The sequence below is a fragment of the Mustela putorius genome, unplaced genomic scaffold, assembly GCF_011764305.1.
Source record: "Mustela putorius furo isolate JIRA1106 unplaced genomic scaffold, ASM1176430v1.1 tig00004053_pilon_pilon_pilon, whole genome shotgun sequence".
NCBI classification, from domain to species: Eukaryota; Metazoa; Chordata; class Mammalia; order Carnivora; family Mustelidae; genus Mustela; species Mustela putorius.
Window position 1 is genome coordinate 296925 of NW_025422186.1, and position 18813 is coordinate 315737.

At 50.9% G+C, this 18813-nt stretch overlaps 1 protein-coding gene across 7 annotated transcripts in view; it reads right to left on the reverse strand.

Moving 5' to 3' along the window:
* Nucleotides 1-5052: 5052 nt before the first annotated feature.
* The window catches only part of DLG3 (discs large MAGUK scaffold protein 3), a 54219-nt gene continuing 40458 nt past the window's right edge, over nt 5053-18813 (reverse strand). For 4 of the 7 annotated variants that reach the window (XM_004777197.3, XM_045072757.1, XM_004777202.3 and 1 more), the window contains 10 exons: nt 17648-17824; nt 17365-17440; nt 16447-16546; nt 12762-12803; nt 11415-11465; nt 10689-10790; nt 9943-10115; nt 9413-9522; nt 8684-8775; nt 5053-7208 (listed from right to left, as the gene is read on the reverse strand). In XM_004777197.3, coding sequence (XP_004777254.1) covers nt 7102-7208; nt 8684-8775; nt 9413-9522; nt 9943-10115; nt 10689-10790; nt 11415-11465; nt 12762-12803; nt 16447-16546; nt 17365-17440; nt 17648-17824 — 1030 coding nt within the window. In that variant the 3' untranslated portion in view covers nt 5053-7101. Of the gene's footprint in view, nt 7209-8683; nt 8776-9412; nt 9523-9942; nt 10116-10688; nt 10791-11414; nt 11466-12761; nt 12804-14516; nt 14563-16446; nt 16547-17364; nt 17441-17647; nt 17825-18813 lie in introns of all 7 variants that reach the window. The other 3 variants (XM_004777199.3, XM_004777200.3, XM_004777198.3) reach the window with 3 other exon arrangements.

An 18813-nucleotide genomic window follows, 5' to 3' on the forward strand; every position in this document is an offset into this window, starting at 1 on the left:
GAAAGTTGAAAAGCTTGCATTTAGTGAAACGAGCACAAAGCCCCTGAACTGCTCCAACTGCAAGACAGAGATGGTAGGTCCTGGCCGGCAGGTCACTGGGACAGTGTCCATACGTCTGGCATGTCCACGCTCCTCTTTCCCTAGCACCATTTCTGTGTCCAGCTGTAAGTAATCAGAATCTGCACCCTGTTCTGTAACAGCATTCCCCATTTTTTAAAAAGCTGTCCTGGAATCCTACCCCTCTTCCCAGCTAAGAAAGGGACATTTCCCCTGTCCTAATCCATGCATCTCTTCTGGATCCTTTGCTGTCTCATGGTCGGCACCCAGCTCCTGTCTGTGTGTGATGTTCAGTTGTGCAAAAACCTAATGTGCTCACGTGCTATGCTCTTTGGCAGCTGTATTCAGACCTCCAGCCTTTGCATCACTGTCCTTTTGGACAGTGTCCCTTTCTTTTTGTGGATTCATGGTGCACATCCTTTAGAATTCTCTTTTATCATCACTGATAGGAGAGGCCCTAGAGCTCATCTGTGCAACTTCCTCGTGTTTTAGATTAAGATAGTGAGGTCCAGAAAGAGGAAGTCATGCCACAATCATCTATTGAGCATCTGGCGCATATTAGCTGCAGTGAAGAATATGAAGATACCAGATGCAACCCCAGCCTTCCAGAAGCTTTTTGTCTAGCTGGAGAAGACATAATGGGTGGCTAGCTACCACGAAAGGAAGAGCAGGGCAAGTTCTGTAGAACCTGCTAGAGTGGCACAAAAGACAGCAAGGGGAAAGCCCTTCTGGAGTGACCAGTGACATCCTCATGGAAAATGGCATTTGAATTGCAGCCTGAAGGATTTCATAGATGTGGGGACTGGACACACTCCAGACAAAAAAGCCCAACTCACTGGTAAAAAGGCTACTATTCTAGGCTGATTGGTAGAGAAACTTCGGGCTGAGCAGATTAGGGCCAGTGGAGGGTGGTAAATCCTTCCTTCTACCACATCCCACACCTGCTCCTCCACCACTCTGATCCTACTGATCTTATAAGTCTCAACCTGAACTTCACCTCCTCCAGGAAGCCTTCCCCGGGCACCTTTTCTTAAGCAGGTCCTCTCATTACATCATCATCTGTTGCTGCATCCCATGTATGTCCTTCGTGACATTTAGTTTAATGTGTAATTATATGCTTAAGTCACTGACTTGTCTGTCGCCCTCCCCCAGCTATACTAAAAGGTCCTTGAGAGCAGGGACTATCTTTTTTTTTTTTTTTTAAAGATTTTTTATTTATTTGACAGAGAGAGATCACAAGTAGATGGAGAGGCAGGTAGAGAGAGAGAGAGAGGGAAGCAGGCTCTCTGCTGAGCAGAGAGCCCGATGCTAGACTCGATCCCAGGACCCTGAGATCATGACCTGAGCCGAAGGCAGCGGCTTAACCCACTGAGCCACCCAGGCGCCCCAGGGACTATCTTCTTTGACTTGCCATTGTATTTTTAGCATCATGCAGGGCACCTGTCACTAGGTGCTCACCAAGCTGTGTCTCTGGCTATTGAGAGAGTAGGGGTAGTGATGAAAACAAAAGACCAAACTGAACGAATACGGTAAAGAATGAGCGCATTTTGCTAAGAGGTTGGAGAAAGAAAATTCATACTCCCCACAGGTTTGGGCCTGGTCAAGTCTTCCCGCCGAGGCAGAGCCAAAGACCGGCGCATTCCTTGTGCCTTTCGCTGCGCACCTGCTACACGATGGGTGTTGTGCTGTGAGCTGTGGGATTGCATGTGACTAAGTCACAGTTTGTGCCTTCACAGAGGAGTTAAGGGCAGGAAGACAAAAAGAGAGAAGTGCAGTAAAATGTTCCAAGTGCGGCAGAGTGCGAGGAGGCACAGCTGCTGTAGCTGGACAGCCCGTGCTTGACTCAGTCCTACGGGTTCCCAGCTGCGTGGCCTCCTTGGGCCTCTGTTTCCTCTTCTGGAAGAGGAGAGAACATGAGCATCATAGGGCAGTTTGGGGGGCACTAAGTGAAGGAAATACAAAATGAAGGTCAGCTGTTACGAAGATGAAAGTTCTGGTACAGGGTCTCCCAGCACCAAGGAAGGGACAATCAAGTTGACCTAAAGGGTGGGAGGGAAGAGGAGGTGTTTCCCGAAAGGCAGCATAGGAGAGGAACTCCCTATCATCTATCTATTTCATCTATCTGAGAGAGAAAGACGGAGAGAGAGGGAACACAAGCAGGGGGAGTGGAGGAGGGAGAAGCAGGCTTCCTGCCCAGCAGGGAGCAGAGGCGGGACTCGACCCCAGGACCCCGGGGATCACGACCTGAGCCGAAGGCAGACGCTTCACTGACGGAGCCACCCAGATGCCCTAGGAGGGGAACTCTTGAACTGAGTCTTAAAAATATTAAGAGGAGTCTTCTGGGCAAGCAAGATAGGGAGGCAGCAATGGGCAGAAAAAGAAGTATGAGACTATGGTGTTCGGGCCCGGAGCAGATGGATGTGGGGAACGGTGAGGCAGGGGAAAAGGGCCGGGGCCTGGTGGCAGAAGGGCCAGGCTAAGGGGCTTGGACTTTTCCCTGTGGGTAGCAGGGCCCTGCGGGAGGTGGAGAGCATCAGTGGCCGGTTCTGCGGGCTCCGTGGAGGACGACTGTGAGGACGGCAAGGCCAGTCAGGACAACATCCTCTGGCACTTGCCCTTCACAGTAAGTAGGCGGGTCCGAATCCTTGTTCTCAGGCCACCCACTTCCTGGTCCTTCAAAGGACACCGGATGCTTCCAGTCAGCGTGCCCGCGGAGGGGCAGGGACAGGACCTGAGAGTTCATTTGTTCGCCCGTGGGTATCACACCGTGACCGTGGGCTCAGCTCCACAGGGTGGGTGTAGTCGGGACTTCGCTGGGGAGGAACCGAATGTGCAGGAGCCTCAGTGCTGCTCTTCCTTGTAAAGTGATGGGGGGAGAGGCTTTTCCACATGTGCAATTTGACCTTCAGGAAGTTACCTGTACGGCAACAGAATGTCCTAGAGGGGCCAGGGCACTGACCCGGTCAAAGGATTAATGGAACTGAGGCCATGAAATGCTGGGTGGGAATGGGCCTGAACAGCAGAGTTTGTGAATGCGGACACTGGATGGCTCCTGCCAGGGCCCAGAGAGCTTGGTGCGCTTCTCCCCAGCTTCGACCCTCATGTTTTGGACCCACTCATCTCCTTTCTACAAGGGTTTCTCACACCTTGGGCTTTCAGGGGTTGGCACCGGGCAAGCGCCGTCCCGGTGGAAAGGGCATTTCTGCTTGAACCCGGTGTCCCTTCAGTCCCATCCTTTCTTGCTTGACCCCTGATCCCTGGGCTCTCCCCAGTCCTGCTGTCTGGCTCCCCACTTCCCTCTGCATCCCTATCAGCTTCGTCCCAGAGCATGACTTCCCCACATGTTTTGAACAAAAGCTTTTGGCTTCATTTAGGTCATTTCTAGTGGCTCTTTTGCCTCAAGAGAAGGTTGGTCATTTGTATCTGGATGAATCTTTTTTTAAGATTTTATTTATTTGACAGGGAGAGACACAGTGAGAGAGGGAACACAAGCAGGGGGAGCAGGAGAGGGAGAAGCAGGCTCCCCAGCAGGGAGCCCGATGCGGGGCTCGGTCCCAGGACCCCGGGACCATGTCCTGAGCCGAAGGCAGACGCTTAATGACTGAGCCACCCGGGCGCCCCTGGACGAATCCTTTTTGTCTTCGTGAGTATTGCCCAAGGAAGGGTTTCATGTAAGGCTTGTCAGAGATGGAGAAAGCCAGACAGGGTTTGCTGTTATCAGCAGCAGCAGAACCGGGGATAGATCCCGGCACTGACTCCCAGAGGGAGACGGGGCTCTAGCCATCTGGTCACAGCAGAGCTTGGCAGAGAGGGGGGCCCTGGCAGAGAGGGGGCAGCGTGTCTACCTTGGGTGTTTCTGAGCTGCTCAGTGTCTCCCCCCTGGGGCCGAATTTTCTTCAGCTGAGCCTCCCCTAGGAGGAAGAGCAGCTGTCGACAGACTGAGCCTCAACAGGGTGGGGTGACAGGCCTGGCTCTTTGTTTCCTCTGCACTTGGCAGCTGGAGTCCCTTAAGCCTTCAAGGAGCATTTTGGGGACTCCTTTTTGTCGGGCAGCCTTCTCACAAATGAGAGAACATGTCAAAGGAAGAGCCCTGCGAACTGTAAAGCACCACAAACTGAAGGAGTCTCCCTCCTGTGGCTTGGCCGCACACGTCACGGCTTCTGATGAATGGTCACTCTTGACTGCAGTCACAGAGGTGGCTCACCGGGCTGTTCTGCAGAAGTTGCGGTGCCGTCAGCCAGGTTGCGCGTGCCTGCTCTGGAGTGCCTCTCTTCAGAGGGCCTGCCACCCGCTCTACCAGCTGGGTCCTACCCTGGGCCCATCTCCACTCTCGTTTTCCCGAGCTCTCAAAGGTTTCTAGAAATGCTGGGAGCCAGTAGGCCAGCTTTTTCTTGCTGTTATTTGTCACTCAGGGCCCCGCTGCTAGCTTGGCCCCTGCTTTCTCCTCAACAAACATCTTTGCCGTGGCAGGTGTCTCCCATCTTGTGTACCTTTTGGGAAAATGTCAGCATTTTGCCACGGAGAATATGGACACGCCTCACACCCGGTTGGTGCTGTGAGGCAGTGTTCGTGGGCCGCAGTGGAAGCCCAAGCATATAGCTTTCACAAAGGACCCAGCACAACCACAGTGATCTGGAAGCATTCAAAACACCTGACTCAGTCTGTGGATGGTCACTAAGGAGTCTTGTGAAGATTTTACTTATTTTTGAGAAAGCGCGTGGGTGAGGGCAAGTGGAGGGGTGAGGAGAGGGGGAAGAAGCAGAGGGGCAAAGGGACAAGCAGACTGTGCTGAGCGTGGAGCCCAACGCAGGGCCCGACCTCGTGACCGTGAGATGACAACCTGAGCCGAAATCAACAGTCGGATACTTCACCGACTGAGCCACCCAGGCGACCCTGAGCAGAGTCTTTTGGATCTCCAAGGTTGGAGACCTTCCCACGGCTCTGTGCCCACCTCCCTTCTCGACCCCATGAAGAAAGTCTCTGAGCCACACACAGTTCATTGCAACTATCGTTTATTAAAAAATATATGTCTCCTTGGAAGGAACACTGGTAAACCAACTAGTGTCATGCTTACTTTGAATCTCGATCTCCTTCTCTCGGAGGGGCAGAGGGTTGAGCATTACTCAGAGGACATCACTTAACATCTGAGAAATGACACTCCCCACTCACCCCCTCCTCACCAGAGTCGCCATCAGCCATCACATCATCCGTTTTTGCCTTCAATCCAGTGTACTGCCCAGGTAAAGCTGCTGCCCTTTCTTTCCCCTCATTCTGGGCCCCACGCTGTATAGTTAGCCTCATTGTGCTAGTAGGAGAACTGTTAACATTTCCTAAGTTTGGCTGGTAGCACTCTGAGCGTCTTGAACATGGCATTGTTCACACCAGTCACAATGCCACAGGCTGGGAAACCGGCCAGGCAGATCCATGCTCTTCTCCCATGTTGTACCCACCATGGGGCAAGGGAGGTGCGGGGGTGGGGGGCGGCCACAAAAGAACCTGGTGGGGGTGGGGCAGGGCCTGAGCCACACCTACACCCCCCCCCGCCCCCGCCGCCATGCTCGTGGTCAGAGAAAAACCAACTGGTCTCACCAGCAAGGGACTCTTAGCTCTGCAGGTAACTCAGACGGCCCGAGTCTACTCCCTTCTCAAAGCCACAGTAAGCTACCAGCTGTTGGTGTGGGCGCTGGGGGAGGGCGTATGGAGCAGCTGCAGAAAAAAACCAAATCCAACTTCTCATCACATGGCTGGCCAGGCCCACGGCACTCCCACCGTTCCAGCGCCGAGCTGGCAAGGGACTCCCTGTCCCCGTTGGTGGGGCCCCACAGAGGGGCCTCAGGGGAAGCGGGCACACCCCTGGCTGTGAGTGAGGGCCCCTGCCTCCCCTCCGCGGAAAGGCTGGCGGCTCCGGGCATACCCACGGTCACAAGGCCTGGCTCCTCCACAATGTCATGAGCCTTTCAAACCCTTGCCAAATTGGAGTCTACGCATTCACTTAAATAGTAAAAGTAAAATTTGGAATAATGAAAAGGCTGACACGGTAGCACAACATGGTTTTGGTTTAACAGCAGCTTAAAAATGAACAAAAAGGAAACCTCTCATGCAGACACATCAGGTGGCAGGAAACAATAGGCAATGTCATCGGGAGCACTGTTGGCCATTCTCTCACTTTCCATCCCCCTGGACTAACTGTGCGGGCGGCAGGTGGCAGCTGCCTCAGGATCCCTTCTCCCAACTTCTCACCCGGCAGAGCCAAGGCCCTCCCGCTGACCCCACCCTAGAGAAAACCTTAGCTTTCGAGAGAATGACCAGAAACAAGTGCCCTTGGTACAGTAATTACTACCACTTTCAATCCCTCCCCAACCAGTTGGGATAGAAGATGCCATCTGATTGGAATATGAAAATTAAAGCATTTCTCTAATAACACAGTACCATTGATGAAGTCTCCATAGATTTTCTAGTCCAAATGTGTGTGAATATATATATATTATATGAGAGTGTATAATATATATATATAATAATTTCTATATATTTTATATAAATTACATATATATATCTATATATAAATAAGATACTTTCTGTCGCCATACGTTGCACCGTTCAGCGCTGCGTGAAAGCAGCGTGAGAGGCAGAAATGCCTGGGAGCCTCTCGGCACACGGCACACGAAGCTTGCTTCACAAGCCGTGCAGCTGTCCGGAGCCTGGCTTTCCAGCAGTCCTCCTCTCGTCTCTTCGCTTCTGCTTGGTTTTTATGAAAACAATGACTCTGATGGATTTGCTCCTGTGCTAGCGCTTGGGAAAGGTCCATGCAGGAATGGGCACAGTCACATGATGAGTGAGATGGCATCATCCCAAAAAATAAACTAAAACCAAATGAAAATTTAAAAAAACAAAACAGGACTAGAAAACTCAATTTTTGGGACATATCTAAAAAAGGGGACAAGAACAGTAGTCATTTGTTCTCCTGGTGGGGACAGGAATGAAGAGGGAGGAGGGAAGAGGGACTTGATGTCTTCTGTTCACAAGAGAGTGCTTGGTGGGGATTCTTCAGAGTTTCTCAGGGGATGGGACCCAAATGTAGTGCCCAGACTGGTCCTCGATGATTTGTTTGATCTTGTTATAAATCTCTTCCAGTGAGTCACCCTGTACAATGGCTAAAGTAAAGAGGAAAAGAGAACTCTTACTGTGCTCCACAGCACCGTCAACCCTGCAGTCTAGCCTGCCCTGGCAGCCCCCAGCCCCAACTCCACCTGGCAGAGACCCTGCACGGCCTAGGGCAACGACGGAAGACGGTAGGTGCTCTAAGCCCAGGGCTCAGTGTCATCTTGCCGAGACAGTAAGACTAAGTGGCAACGAACGAGAAAGTGGATTGTTCAGAAAATGTTTACTGAGCACCCACTAGATTTCAGACCTCACAGCTCATGTTGCTCTTGGCAGCCGTGAGGCCAACAGCTGGTCATTGTAAACAGGCTCAGTAGAAGATTTGGAAAATCCCAGTTATCCAAAGAACCAAAAGAAACAGTTTCTAGCAAGAGGCAGTTGCTCCTGGGGCCATCGCATCCACTCTATGTCAGAGGTTGGTCAGGAAAACTAGGACAGAGACTAACAGTAAAGGGAGCTCCAAAACCCAAGGTCTGAGAGTACAGCTATGCACCCTCTCCCTGCTTCACCTGGTGGTGCTGCCAGTTGGGGTTTCCTCAGCACCAACCTGCACAGAAATGTCACTGTGCTTTATCTTTTTTTTTTTTTTCAGTTTTTTTCTTTAAACTCTAGTTAGTTAACCTGTAAGGGGATATTGGTTTCAGGAGTAGAACTGAGTGATTCATCACTTACATACAACAACCAGTGCTCATCCCAACAAGTGCCCCCTCATGCCCATCCCCCATCCAGCCCCACCCCCCATCTCTCTCCCTGTGATTGTAAAGGCAAGCAACATATTGCAGGGCGCCTGGGTGGCTCAGTTGGTTAAGCATCTGCCTTCAGCTCAGGTCATGATCCTGGTCCTCAGGTCCTGGGATCAAGTCCCATGTCGGATCCCTGCTCTGCAGGGAGTCTGCTTCTCCCTGTGCCCCTCCCCAACTCGCTCTTGCAATCTCTCTCTTTCTCACTCTCTCTCTCAAATAAATAAATAAAATCTTTTTTAAAAAAATAAGAGAAAAGAAAAGGTAACCAACATATTACAGAGAAACCTTAACAACCTTTTAGGAACTGACCTCAAACAGATGGCCATATGCACACACACACTGACAGATAACTTGAACACCCCCCTGAAAAATCATCATCATCAACCACCATAGATTTGGCACCTAAAACACCCAAAACCGAGGACTACACTGTGGGGAGGAGTTGGGAGGGAGAGAAGCAAAGTAACACAGGGAGCCTCTGATCTGGTAGGGACATGAAGACAAGATGAACAAAATGATCCATGGAAGCAGCTGGTGGTGTGGTCGAGACTACAGACTGGCTAAACTCCTCTAGCTGGATGGAAGGAACTTGAATATTTTGCAAAGGCCTGACCTGCAAAGCATCCAGACACTCTGGACGGTGCCAGGTACCTAAGTCTTTTGGAGACACTTACAGGTGTCAGGCTGGTCCTAGGTTACCAGAGCCAGGCAGCAGGGCTTCTTACCTGTGAAGTATTCTCCAAACTCCTGCTCCAGTTTCATGGCTTTGTCAAAGATCTTATTTGCTTGTTCGTATGTCTGCCGTCGGTTCATCTCCCTGACGAAGACAGAGAAGAAAAATGGTATCAAATTGGATTCTATGTGTGCCTTTGTTTTGTTTTTGAGAGACAGTGCACAAACTGGGGGTGGGTGGGGCCAGGGGAAGAGAGAGAGAGAATCTTTTGTTCTAAAGATTTATTGATTTATTTTAGAGAGCACAAAGGCGGGGGAAGGCCAGATGGAGAATCTCCAGCAGACTCCCCACTAAGCACGGAACCTGAAGTAGGGCTCAAAGTGGGGCTCAAAGTGGGGCTCGATCTCATGACCCTGGGACTGCAACCTGAGCTGAAACCAACAGTAGGATGCTCAACCGATGGAGCCACCCAGGCAGCCTCTGGATGCTACGTTTTGATTACCATAAAGGATTGCTCCCAGGCTCCCTGAAAATCCACTCAGCTGCCCTCTGAAAGCAGCAGTGGCCCATGGCTCAACATCTTCCCCAAACCTGGCAGGTTTAAAAGTGCGACCGGAATACAGGTTCGGGCACTCACATCAGAAGGAGCCCTCAGAGTGGATGCAGACCTGCCTTAGAGCTTCCATGGCATCTTACCCCTGCCCAACAACTCAGTTCATTTTCTTGTTCCTTTCCAGGGCCCTCTCCTAGCTGGGAGTGTCTGAGACTCGCAAATACTCACATAAGTGCTTCAATGGACTTGGGCTTGATGAAAATGGCAATAGGGTAAAGTTGTGCTTGCTGCAGCCTCTTGATAGCATTGCCGGAAACATCTAAGATGCAGTGCTTGCCCTGAAAAGGCAAAGACTTGTTATCAGCCCACCCGGTCCCTGTCTACCCAGCCCCAAGCACTTACCCAGTGGCAACACAAACATCTGCCTGGTCAGGGGCAGTGGTGGGCACCCAGGGCCACCCAGAGAGGTCTAGAAGATTCTACCACTGAGGCACCCAGGCCCCACATTTTGCTCCGCCTAGCCAGAAAAGGCCATATCTGCAGAGGGGTCACCAGTCCCATCGGTGACATGCTGGGGTGAGCTGCATGGAGGAGACACAGCTATCTCCATCCAGGGGGTGAGAACATGCAGAGCCAGTGTGCTGTGTGGTTGTGGGCCCCGTGCCGGAAGGAGCCAAACCCTAACGGAATGTGAGCAGGAACATTTCAGTTTTTCCTTTGACAGTTATATTTAGCAAGGCCATCTCCTCTCTTCTTACCCTCTCTGCAACTGCCCGCACTGACTGGATGCTGGTCCCATAGAGATTATCGTTAAATTGGCCTGCTTCAATGAACTTGTTGTCCTGAATATCCTTCTCCATCTGTTCTCGGGAGACCACAAAGTGGTAGTCTTGTCCATCCACCTCATTATCACGCCGAGGCCGAGTGGTATCTGGAGGAAGAAAAGAAATGCTCTGTGGCCCCAGGACAATGACCTGCCCCAGGCCAAAAGAGATGACCTGTCCCTCTCTCACCTGGGCCTCAGGGCCACTCCAATATTTTCCAAGTGAGTGGGCAGATGTCGGGGAGAGTAGCTGGAAAGAAGCGTGTCTTGCCTACTTCTCTTGTAACCACCAGGGCTCACACACGGAGCTATTTGCTTTAGTTTAAACTAAACCAGAGAGGTAGGGTTTCCTGGGCCAAAACCTGGCAGAAGATGCCAAATGAGGCACGGGAGCCAGTGAACAAGCTGTCCATGGGGCTGTGCCAACACCACTTGGGCCAGGCACCCCATTCGCCCAATCCTTCCTGACCATCACTACTCAAAACTTCTCTCCAAGAGAGGAAGCAGGCCAGCCTCATGGCTTAGGCCTCCCAGCCCCAACAGCCTTGTGGGAAAATCTTCCAGAGCAGCAGACCCTGTTCCCAGAGAACCCAAGCACCTGGCCCCAGAGCCTTTCCATGAAACATCTGAGTAATCATTCCCGGCACACTCACACCTCCCTTCCAAAACCTGGGCTCTTACGTGGTACACAGGAGCCAAATTTATGCGGGAACTCCGAGATCAGGTCATCGTTGACTCTGTCCTTCATCGGGCCCAGGATGATCACAGGCCTTGCATAGTGAACTGGAGAAAGAGAGCATGGAGGTCATGAGGGAGGCCTCCCACCTGACGGCCTCTTCCATCTCCACGCCTGCCTGGAACACCGAGGCTCTGCAGCCACCACTCAGACAGGGCAGAGTGTCCGTGGCTAGTCCCTGGCTTTTAACTACAAAGACACCAAAGAGCCTTTAATCTGAAAATACCTCAGTCCAAGGCAAGTCTGAAATCCGAAGCATCTCCCCTTCCAACAGATTCAGGAGCAATCTCTGTACGGGCACCAGCAGCTAAGCAAGGTTTTTTTTTTTCTCCCTGAGAACCCACTACAGGGAGGGACTGGGACCTTTCTTTTGGCAACAGTCACACCCACTGAGATGAACCCTTGCCCTCTTTGTCAACCCGTCCTCTGCTCTGGAAGGCACCGCAGCAGAAAAAAAGGTATGGTGAGGGGTGCACACTGGGTTTCCTTTCCCCTTTTCTATGACACAAGGAAGACACAGGCAAGAAGGAGCTGCCGGGGGTCCGCACATGAGGCAAGCCCCGCCCTCCTGCTCCCGAGTGCTCTTCCTTGTGCTGACACAGCCCACCACTATACTGGGCCCTGTGGTCATGAAACCAGCTCCAAGGCAAGACTCTCAGAAGGGAACTTACTTTCTTGCCGTGTCACTGGCTCATAGGACAAAATCGCATCCTCTTGTCCTTCTGCAACAAAAAAGGGAGACACGTTAGCACTTTGTAATTGGCTTCCCTGCATCCTGGACCCCCTACAGCATTCACCTCACCCCCACCTCTGTCAGAAAACAGCTTTGTCAGGTGGTACTTGCTACCACCTGCCTTGTGGGCCTGTCTGCTACCCATCAGCAAGAAAGCACAGGAAGCTGTTCACCACCCCTGGGATGGGAGTCAGGAGTCCTCTTGTTCAGCAAAACATACCTGACCAAAGGGACATGACCCAGAAGCCATGAAGCCTCCACCAAAGACCACCCCCATTTCTTAGGAACTGTTCTTGTAGTCAGTAGTCAACTGTGCTCAATTACGCTCTTGCTCTGGTAAGAACCACAGGGACGCTTCAACTGGATGATAAATGCTGCCCATGTCCCCTAATCTGCAGGCAGGGGAGTCAGGGCACTAATGAATGCTAACTTGCTCTTTTAAGGGTCTGTCTATCCCCCCTGCACTGAGGAAATACCCAGATCAGTGGCTCAAGGTTGGGCTAAGGTCCCGAGGCCCCTCGAAGAGAAATGCCAAGCCCCGCTTTCTCATGGTAGACCTCCATACACCCTAGTGATGATAAACTTTTCCTAAAATAGTCACCAAGCCACTTGGTTCTGGGTGTCTGGGTGTCATGGGGCTGATGGCAGTGCCGGGGAAGGCAGCAGTATTTGCATCAAGCCCCAGGATGCTCGTTCATAGGCTTCCTCTGAGCCTAAGACTCGTGGGCAGACTGTACAAAGACCACTAGCCACAGCTCCTGAGAGGCCACGTGGGGTTCCACCTGTGGCTTCTCTGGCTTGGTCACGGGATCTCAGAAAGAAAACTGGGCAGTTACCAGGTTGCTTAACCCAGCAAAAGGACAAAGACACTGAGCCTTGACCCAGGAGGTCCTAGAGACCTGCAAAGGCAATTCAGGACAACATCCCACAGGAGCCACTTGTCTTTTGGTCTCTAAGCAAATCTGTAAAACTGGCAGCATTTATAACCCAGGAGGCCCCACGGCAGGGATTTACTCAGTGGCACCTCACCCTTCCCAGGGCCCCTGGGACGGCATTAGGTCGGGTCCTGGCCAGAAGTGCAGGCCTTATACTTTCCTTTAATTCATGGCCTAAATCCCACCCCATCAGGACAGAATGGCCACAGCATTTCCAGGATCTCAAAGTGTACATGGCTAAACGAAGCACTAGCCTCTGAACAGAAATGGCAGCCATGCAACGCTGGAATGAGGATGGCTGGGACACATGGTAGAGCTACACAACATGGGGGAGAATGACACACACTTACTGGAACTGCTTTCGCTGTCACTGGTGTTGGATGTCACTCCCTCTGCAAGCCAACAAGAAAGAGACTCCAATTCAGAACACACCACTGAGAGGTCACACGCGGCACAAAACTCAAATCCTCCAGGAGGCAAGACACTGAACTGCCAAGCAAACCAGACCACAGGAGGCCTGCCACATCCGGGCTACCAACTGGGAGGCAGAGCGCCAGTCCTGAGCCCCTGGCCATATCATACTCGTCCCCAGAGCCCTCTTGGTCCGCCAAGTCCCTCCCGATACACTACAAGCCTTCCATTCTTCAGCAGCATCCTCTTCATCTGAATCAAAAGAACTGACCTGGAGTGTTTCCAAATCCTATCTCAAAATGCATCTCCCAAGGCTAATGACTGGAAAGGAAAGGCAGCAACAGCAGCAAAGAGAAGTCCCCTCCCCCAGACAGAGCCCCTGAAGGACAGAGTTATGTGGTGCTCCAGAACTAAGAGGCTAAACACAGGGAGGCTGAGCTGTCACCAGGGACTGAGGCTCTGACCGTTTGGTGGGACCAACAGCCCTCCTGCTACCACTATCATCTAGCCTCCTCCTCCTCCTTCCTAGCTTGGCCTCCGTGGTGAGAGAGGATGCACCTTCATCCACAATCAGAGAGACCACAGAGACCAGAAACACGGAATGCTGGGAGGCCAAGACAACTGTCCAGTCTCAGACCGCTGGGACACTCGGCATCTGAGTGTGGGCATGGCCACCATGCTCAAAGGAGACACAAGGTGCAATATGGCCCAAAAAAGGGCCACTGCTCCCAAGAGGACAGGCAAATGAAAATGAAACATGAACACAACAAACAATGGACAGAGACACTGCTTGTTTCAGCCAAGATGACACTGTTCCAGACTCTGATATGCTGTGGCCCCGTAGGAAGGACTGGATGAGTCGCCATCCCAGGCGAGTTCCTGAACAATCCCCTGAGGAAGCTCCTTTCCCTTCATGCCTTTATTATTTACTGAAGGAGAGTATATGCTCACAGAACCTGCCTGGCACAGCCACGTGTACATGCCCCTCCATGCACAAAGGGGCTGCTAAGGTGCCATCCTCTTGGTCCCTTCATTTTCCACTCTAGAATTATTTTCTAGAGAGGACAGGTCAGAGTTTGCCCGAGATAAGGCACTAGATATATATGTACATATATATGTCCATAGGTGCGGCTGAGACCCCCACCAGCTCGGCGCCTTAGAGATGCTCCATGGAAAGCCAGCCCATGGCTATTTCCTGAGGCCCATGGGCCTGCTGGGATGTCCCAGATGCATGATGGGTAAAGGGCTTCACGGTACTTTTGTCCCTAGTTAGAGAAACCAAAACAGCTCATTCTTAAGCCCAGTTCTTTAGTGCTGTGTCACTAGGAGAAGCAGCCAACCAGCCGGTACCCCTCACCTCAACAAGAGGCTAGAGATGAGCTGAGTGGTCACCCCTGGAGAAGTACTTCTTTCCCACCTCATTTCTAAGGTGGGGGGCCAAGATGGATCCCCACCCCTTCAAGGTACAAAAGGAAAACACAGACGTGAATGATCGGCTTTTATTAAGGTACCAGGGATCCAGAGCAAAAGTGTGCCATTCAGAGCCACTTGTTCCTTCTCCTGCTACGGTGTCAGAGTCCTGACAACATTGTCCTCCCCTCACCCTTTGCCCTCACCCACGTTCCCTACACCCCCAACCCCAGCATGTCCACTCACGCCAGAAATACAGTTAGTGGTGTGTAAGTTTGACTTACTCAGGTTCTTTGCTCCATAATAATCGTCACTTAACCCAGGGAAGTCCTGATTTCACAGACAGCAAGGACAAAGAGAGAGGGAAAGAGGGAGGGAGGGAGGGAGGGGAGGGAGGGGAGGGAGGGAGGGAGGAAAAGAATTGGGACAAAAGAGGAAATAGAGAAAAAAGACATGGGGAAGGAAGAATACAGAGCCAGGTAAGCATTAGTGACAGAAGTATGAAATACTATGAAGACCTATAATTATAGTGAGGTTAAGATTTTTGCTATAGAAAGAACACCCCAGAACAGATAAGATACAGGTACTTCATACTGCCAAACTTGCTGCCATAGGGCCTTGGAGCAGACTACCTTTCTGAGGTAGTCTACAGTCTATAGCCCAACAGGACAGAACAGGTAGACTGTTCCATCTGTTCCAAGGCTCAGAGTACCTGCTTTGGCTGAATTTGTACTTACAGAGCCCAGGTCTCTGCTCCGTCCATGTAATCGCCATTTCCCTCTGAGGGTGCATCAAAGACCAGGCAGAATTATCATCATCCCAAGGAACTTTTGCCTAATAGTGACTCACTCTGTCCAGAGCCTTCAGGGAAAGCTTCGTGCAGTGTCAGGTATGGCCTTCAAATCTGGCCTGAGTTGTGCAGACCACAGGGGATGAGCTCACCTTCTGAAGAATAAGCACTGGGTGGTTTTAACTCTCATCCAAAAGGCATCCCCTGTCCCTCAGTTGGGCCACCCAACGGCAAACCCTCCCCAGGCTAGATAGAGCACAGAGGTTTGGAGGCTGACCCGGTGAACTGCGGTGACCTCCCTTCAGACCGTCTCCCACTGCACTGCTCACAAGCAGAACCCACGGCAGCTTGTGCTTCTTACTGGGCTACCCAGGATTATGGCCCATCACCCCCATCTGCATGAAGGCACCCTTGGATCGACTAGCTACCACTCTAGACAGTGATGACCTACGTAGACCATGACCATACATCAGGCTCGCCTAGACAAAGTCAGTCCCCCGCGAGTCCCAACAGCCCAAGACCCCACGGCCCCTCCTTACAAGGCGGCAGAGGAAAGGCTTACAATTCAGCAGGATGATTAATATATGAGAAGTGTCACACCAGCTTGACCTGGTGTTTAAGGTGAGGGCCAGAGCAGTTAATTTCTGAGGCATATGGTAAAATACGAACATTTCTCAGGATTCACAACATTGGCTCTGAAAAGTCAGCTTATGGCCTTTCCTACCATTTGCTGTTTTTCAATAAATCTTTCTTTAGACAATGTTGAGTAATCCCCCTTCCACGTTAATTCCTTTAGGCAGAAAGGATTTTATTTTGAAGGCTGGCTCTGTATCTGGGATGACAGTGAGTCTGCTGGAGCCGGGAGGACATCCTGGGTGCCTACGCACGTGCATGTAATTCAGGAAGCAGGTCCGACTAGGTGTCCAGGGAAGAAAATGCTCTTCTCTTAACACAGATGAGTAAAGTTAAGGGAAAGAAAACACAGGAGGAAGAAGCCAGGAGAGCAACACTGAGTCCCTAGACCTGGTTCTCTTGAAAAACCATTCTTCTAAAACTGCTACTGGGGCTGAGAACTGATGATGACCCCAGCAGAGCTTCGTCTGGCACCCCCAACACCAGTGCCAGGGATGCCCTGGTAGCCAGCCTTGGAACTAGTTAGTCCTTAGAACCTCCAACATTCTTTCGGAGTGAGCAGCTGGATAAGAGAGACCCACTGTCTCCCTGTGCAGACCAATCTCTACACTGACTCTAAATAAACAAGGATGCACATGCATACACACATGCACCCAAGCACACATGGACAGACGGACACACACACACACACACACACACACTTTCCCCATCTTCTCAGAAAGGGAGGTGCAACTGAGGAAGAGAGGGCAGGGCTGTGGACAGTCTGCTCTCTGTACCCTGCTGCTACTTACGTTCCTGTATGCTGCTCTCCTGGGCCATGTTTTCTTTGCTCTTGTAAAATGGAAACTTTCGAGAGAGGCGGAAACTCTTTTTACGTTTCGTTTTGATCGACTGTGAAAGAACATGAAGATGGAGGGGAAGGACAGAAGAAAAAAAAAACAGAACAATGGATTTTAAAGCATGCAAGAAAAACTAAAATGGAGACAATGGTGAGCTAAATAAAAGACCATCTCTCACAAATGGAATCTATGAGATTAAATGAAAGTTGATGTAAGAGGAAAACCATGTTTACAGAAAAATGTTGTAGGGATGTTAGAGGTTTCTACCTAATCCAGACTCACAGCATTCACTGGCACTTTCTAAAGGACAAAGGTCATTGGAGCCTCCTGGACACATGCCCTAAGGTGCCACTGATACACACAGAGTCATCTACTCCGTGTCTCTCTTCCCTCTAGCACTCCAGAAGTTCTTCGGCCTGCAAAGCTCATAGAAGAAAAGGGGTGAATGACTGAGCCCTCATGCCTCACTGGTCTGAAGGGAGGTGGTCAGAGCTCTGAGGCCAGCCTTCCTCGCTGGGTAACAAGGCCAGGTTCTGCTCAGAGTCTCCACAGCTCTGACAGGGTCTGCGGCCAGGGAGATAACCACAAATGGCTTCAGGTACCCGGAACAAGTCAGCCTTTCCAGACAGTCCAACTCCAACACATCTTCAAGAGCCAGTAACCCAGAGGGAAGGAGTACAGACTGGACACAGAGTTTCAGTGCCCTCTCTCTGCTTTCTGAAAAGCAGCCAGTGTTCTGATAGGACAGAGTCAGCCCCCTGAAAAAGAGATATTCTGTTGTGCTCCCCAGTTCTCTTAGCCAGCAGACAGACTCCAAGCTTCTTACTCCTCTTCACATATTGGCTGACTTCCTTGGGGATCCCCACTTACCCTGTTAGACTCAATCATCCCCGTCCTGGCATGGAACTTCACGGTTTTCAATCGAGCTCTTTCTTTCTTTTCCACCCTGTTTTGGAGTCAGAAAGGAGTCCTGTTACTCACCACCAGTGCATGGTCTCAGCAGCCCCCTTTTGGCTCCCTGAGTCATAACTATGTCTTCAGCACCAACTCCACTGAAAAGGAATTGCTCTCAAGCAACTTACAGTCTAATAGATACAGAAGAAAGCAATACCAGGAAGAGGGCAAGGAAGGCCTCAGGATCATGACCACTCACCTCTTCTTACTGGGGATCACACCGATTTGCTCGCTCTCTCCATGCGGTGTCACCAGTCTCGCCTGCCACCACTCATCATCAGAAGCATTAATGACGTGCAGAATGTCACCATAAGAGAAGCTGAGCCCCTGGCTTGGCAGGCAGCTGTCCCGAGTTCGATCATAATCAAACAGGGCCCTGAAACACACAGGGAAAGATGAAGTCATCATCCTAACCCTAAATGCCAGGAGCCTGGCAGTCTGGAAAGGATGGCAGAGGAAGGCCAACCCAAAGAGTCAGCATGGACCCAGAAGCCTCAGAGCAGACCAGAGGGAATTCTCCAGGAGACTGTATCCTTCCTTCAGTCTAGATGTTACAGATATGTGCCTCTTCTCAAAGAAACATCCCACTTTCCCAAAAAGGGAAGTAAGAGAAAATCTTTCATGAGTCCCAATGCCTGTAAGCTTCTATCTAGGTACAAAGTAGAGATCCGAAGTAGAACACTCAACAGTCCTCCCCCACACCCACATCCCAGGGAAACAAGTTAGCTCTACCAAAGGGCTTCCTCAGTTTACAAACCTATCTTCAAAAAGTAGTTGAAGGCAGGGCATAAAAATATGAACTACAGTCTCAAACAATGAATGGTAAACGCTGCAGAGACCCAAAAGAGAAAAGGATCCTGTGTGCTGGGACAACGAAAGAAAAAGCTAAGGCTGACATTCACCCACACAATAATAAAGTTGAAAGGATGCTTTAAAGAAGGCTCTGAGTTTAATCTCTCATCTTACATGGAGGGAGAGGGAGGTTCAGGGAGGAAGAGTAATGGGACCCAGATCACACACCTACCTAACCTAGGACAGTGGCCAGGTCCTCTGACCAGCCATGCAGAGTAGAGTAATAAAGAAGGTGGGAAAAGGCAGGAAGGGAACTATAACATACAGGCTTGAGAAAAAGGAGGGAGGGGCCCAGCTTGGCTGTAGCTGTGAGTCCTAGGAAAGGAGGTTGGAAATAAAGGTCTGGGGCAAATTTTGGAAGGCCCTGAATATAGCAGTAGCCCCTGAAGATTTGAGAGTAGGGAGGCGACATATATACCCTCATATACAATGGGATGATCATATGGAGTGGGATGGGGTGGATTTGAAGGCAAATTTAAAGCACAACTATAAGCTCAAATCCTGAAGTATCCA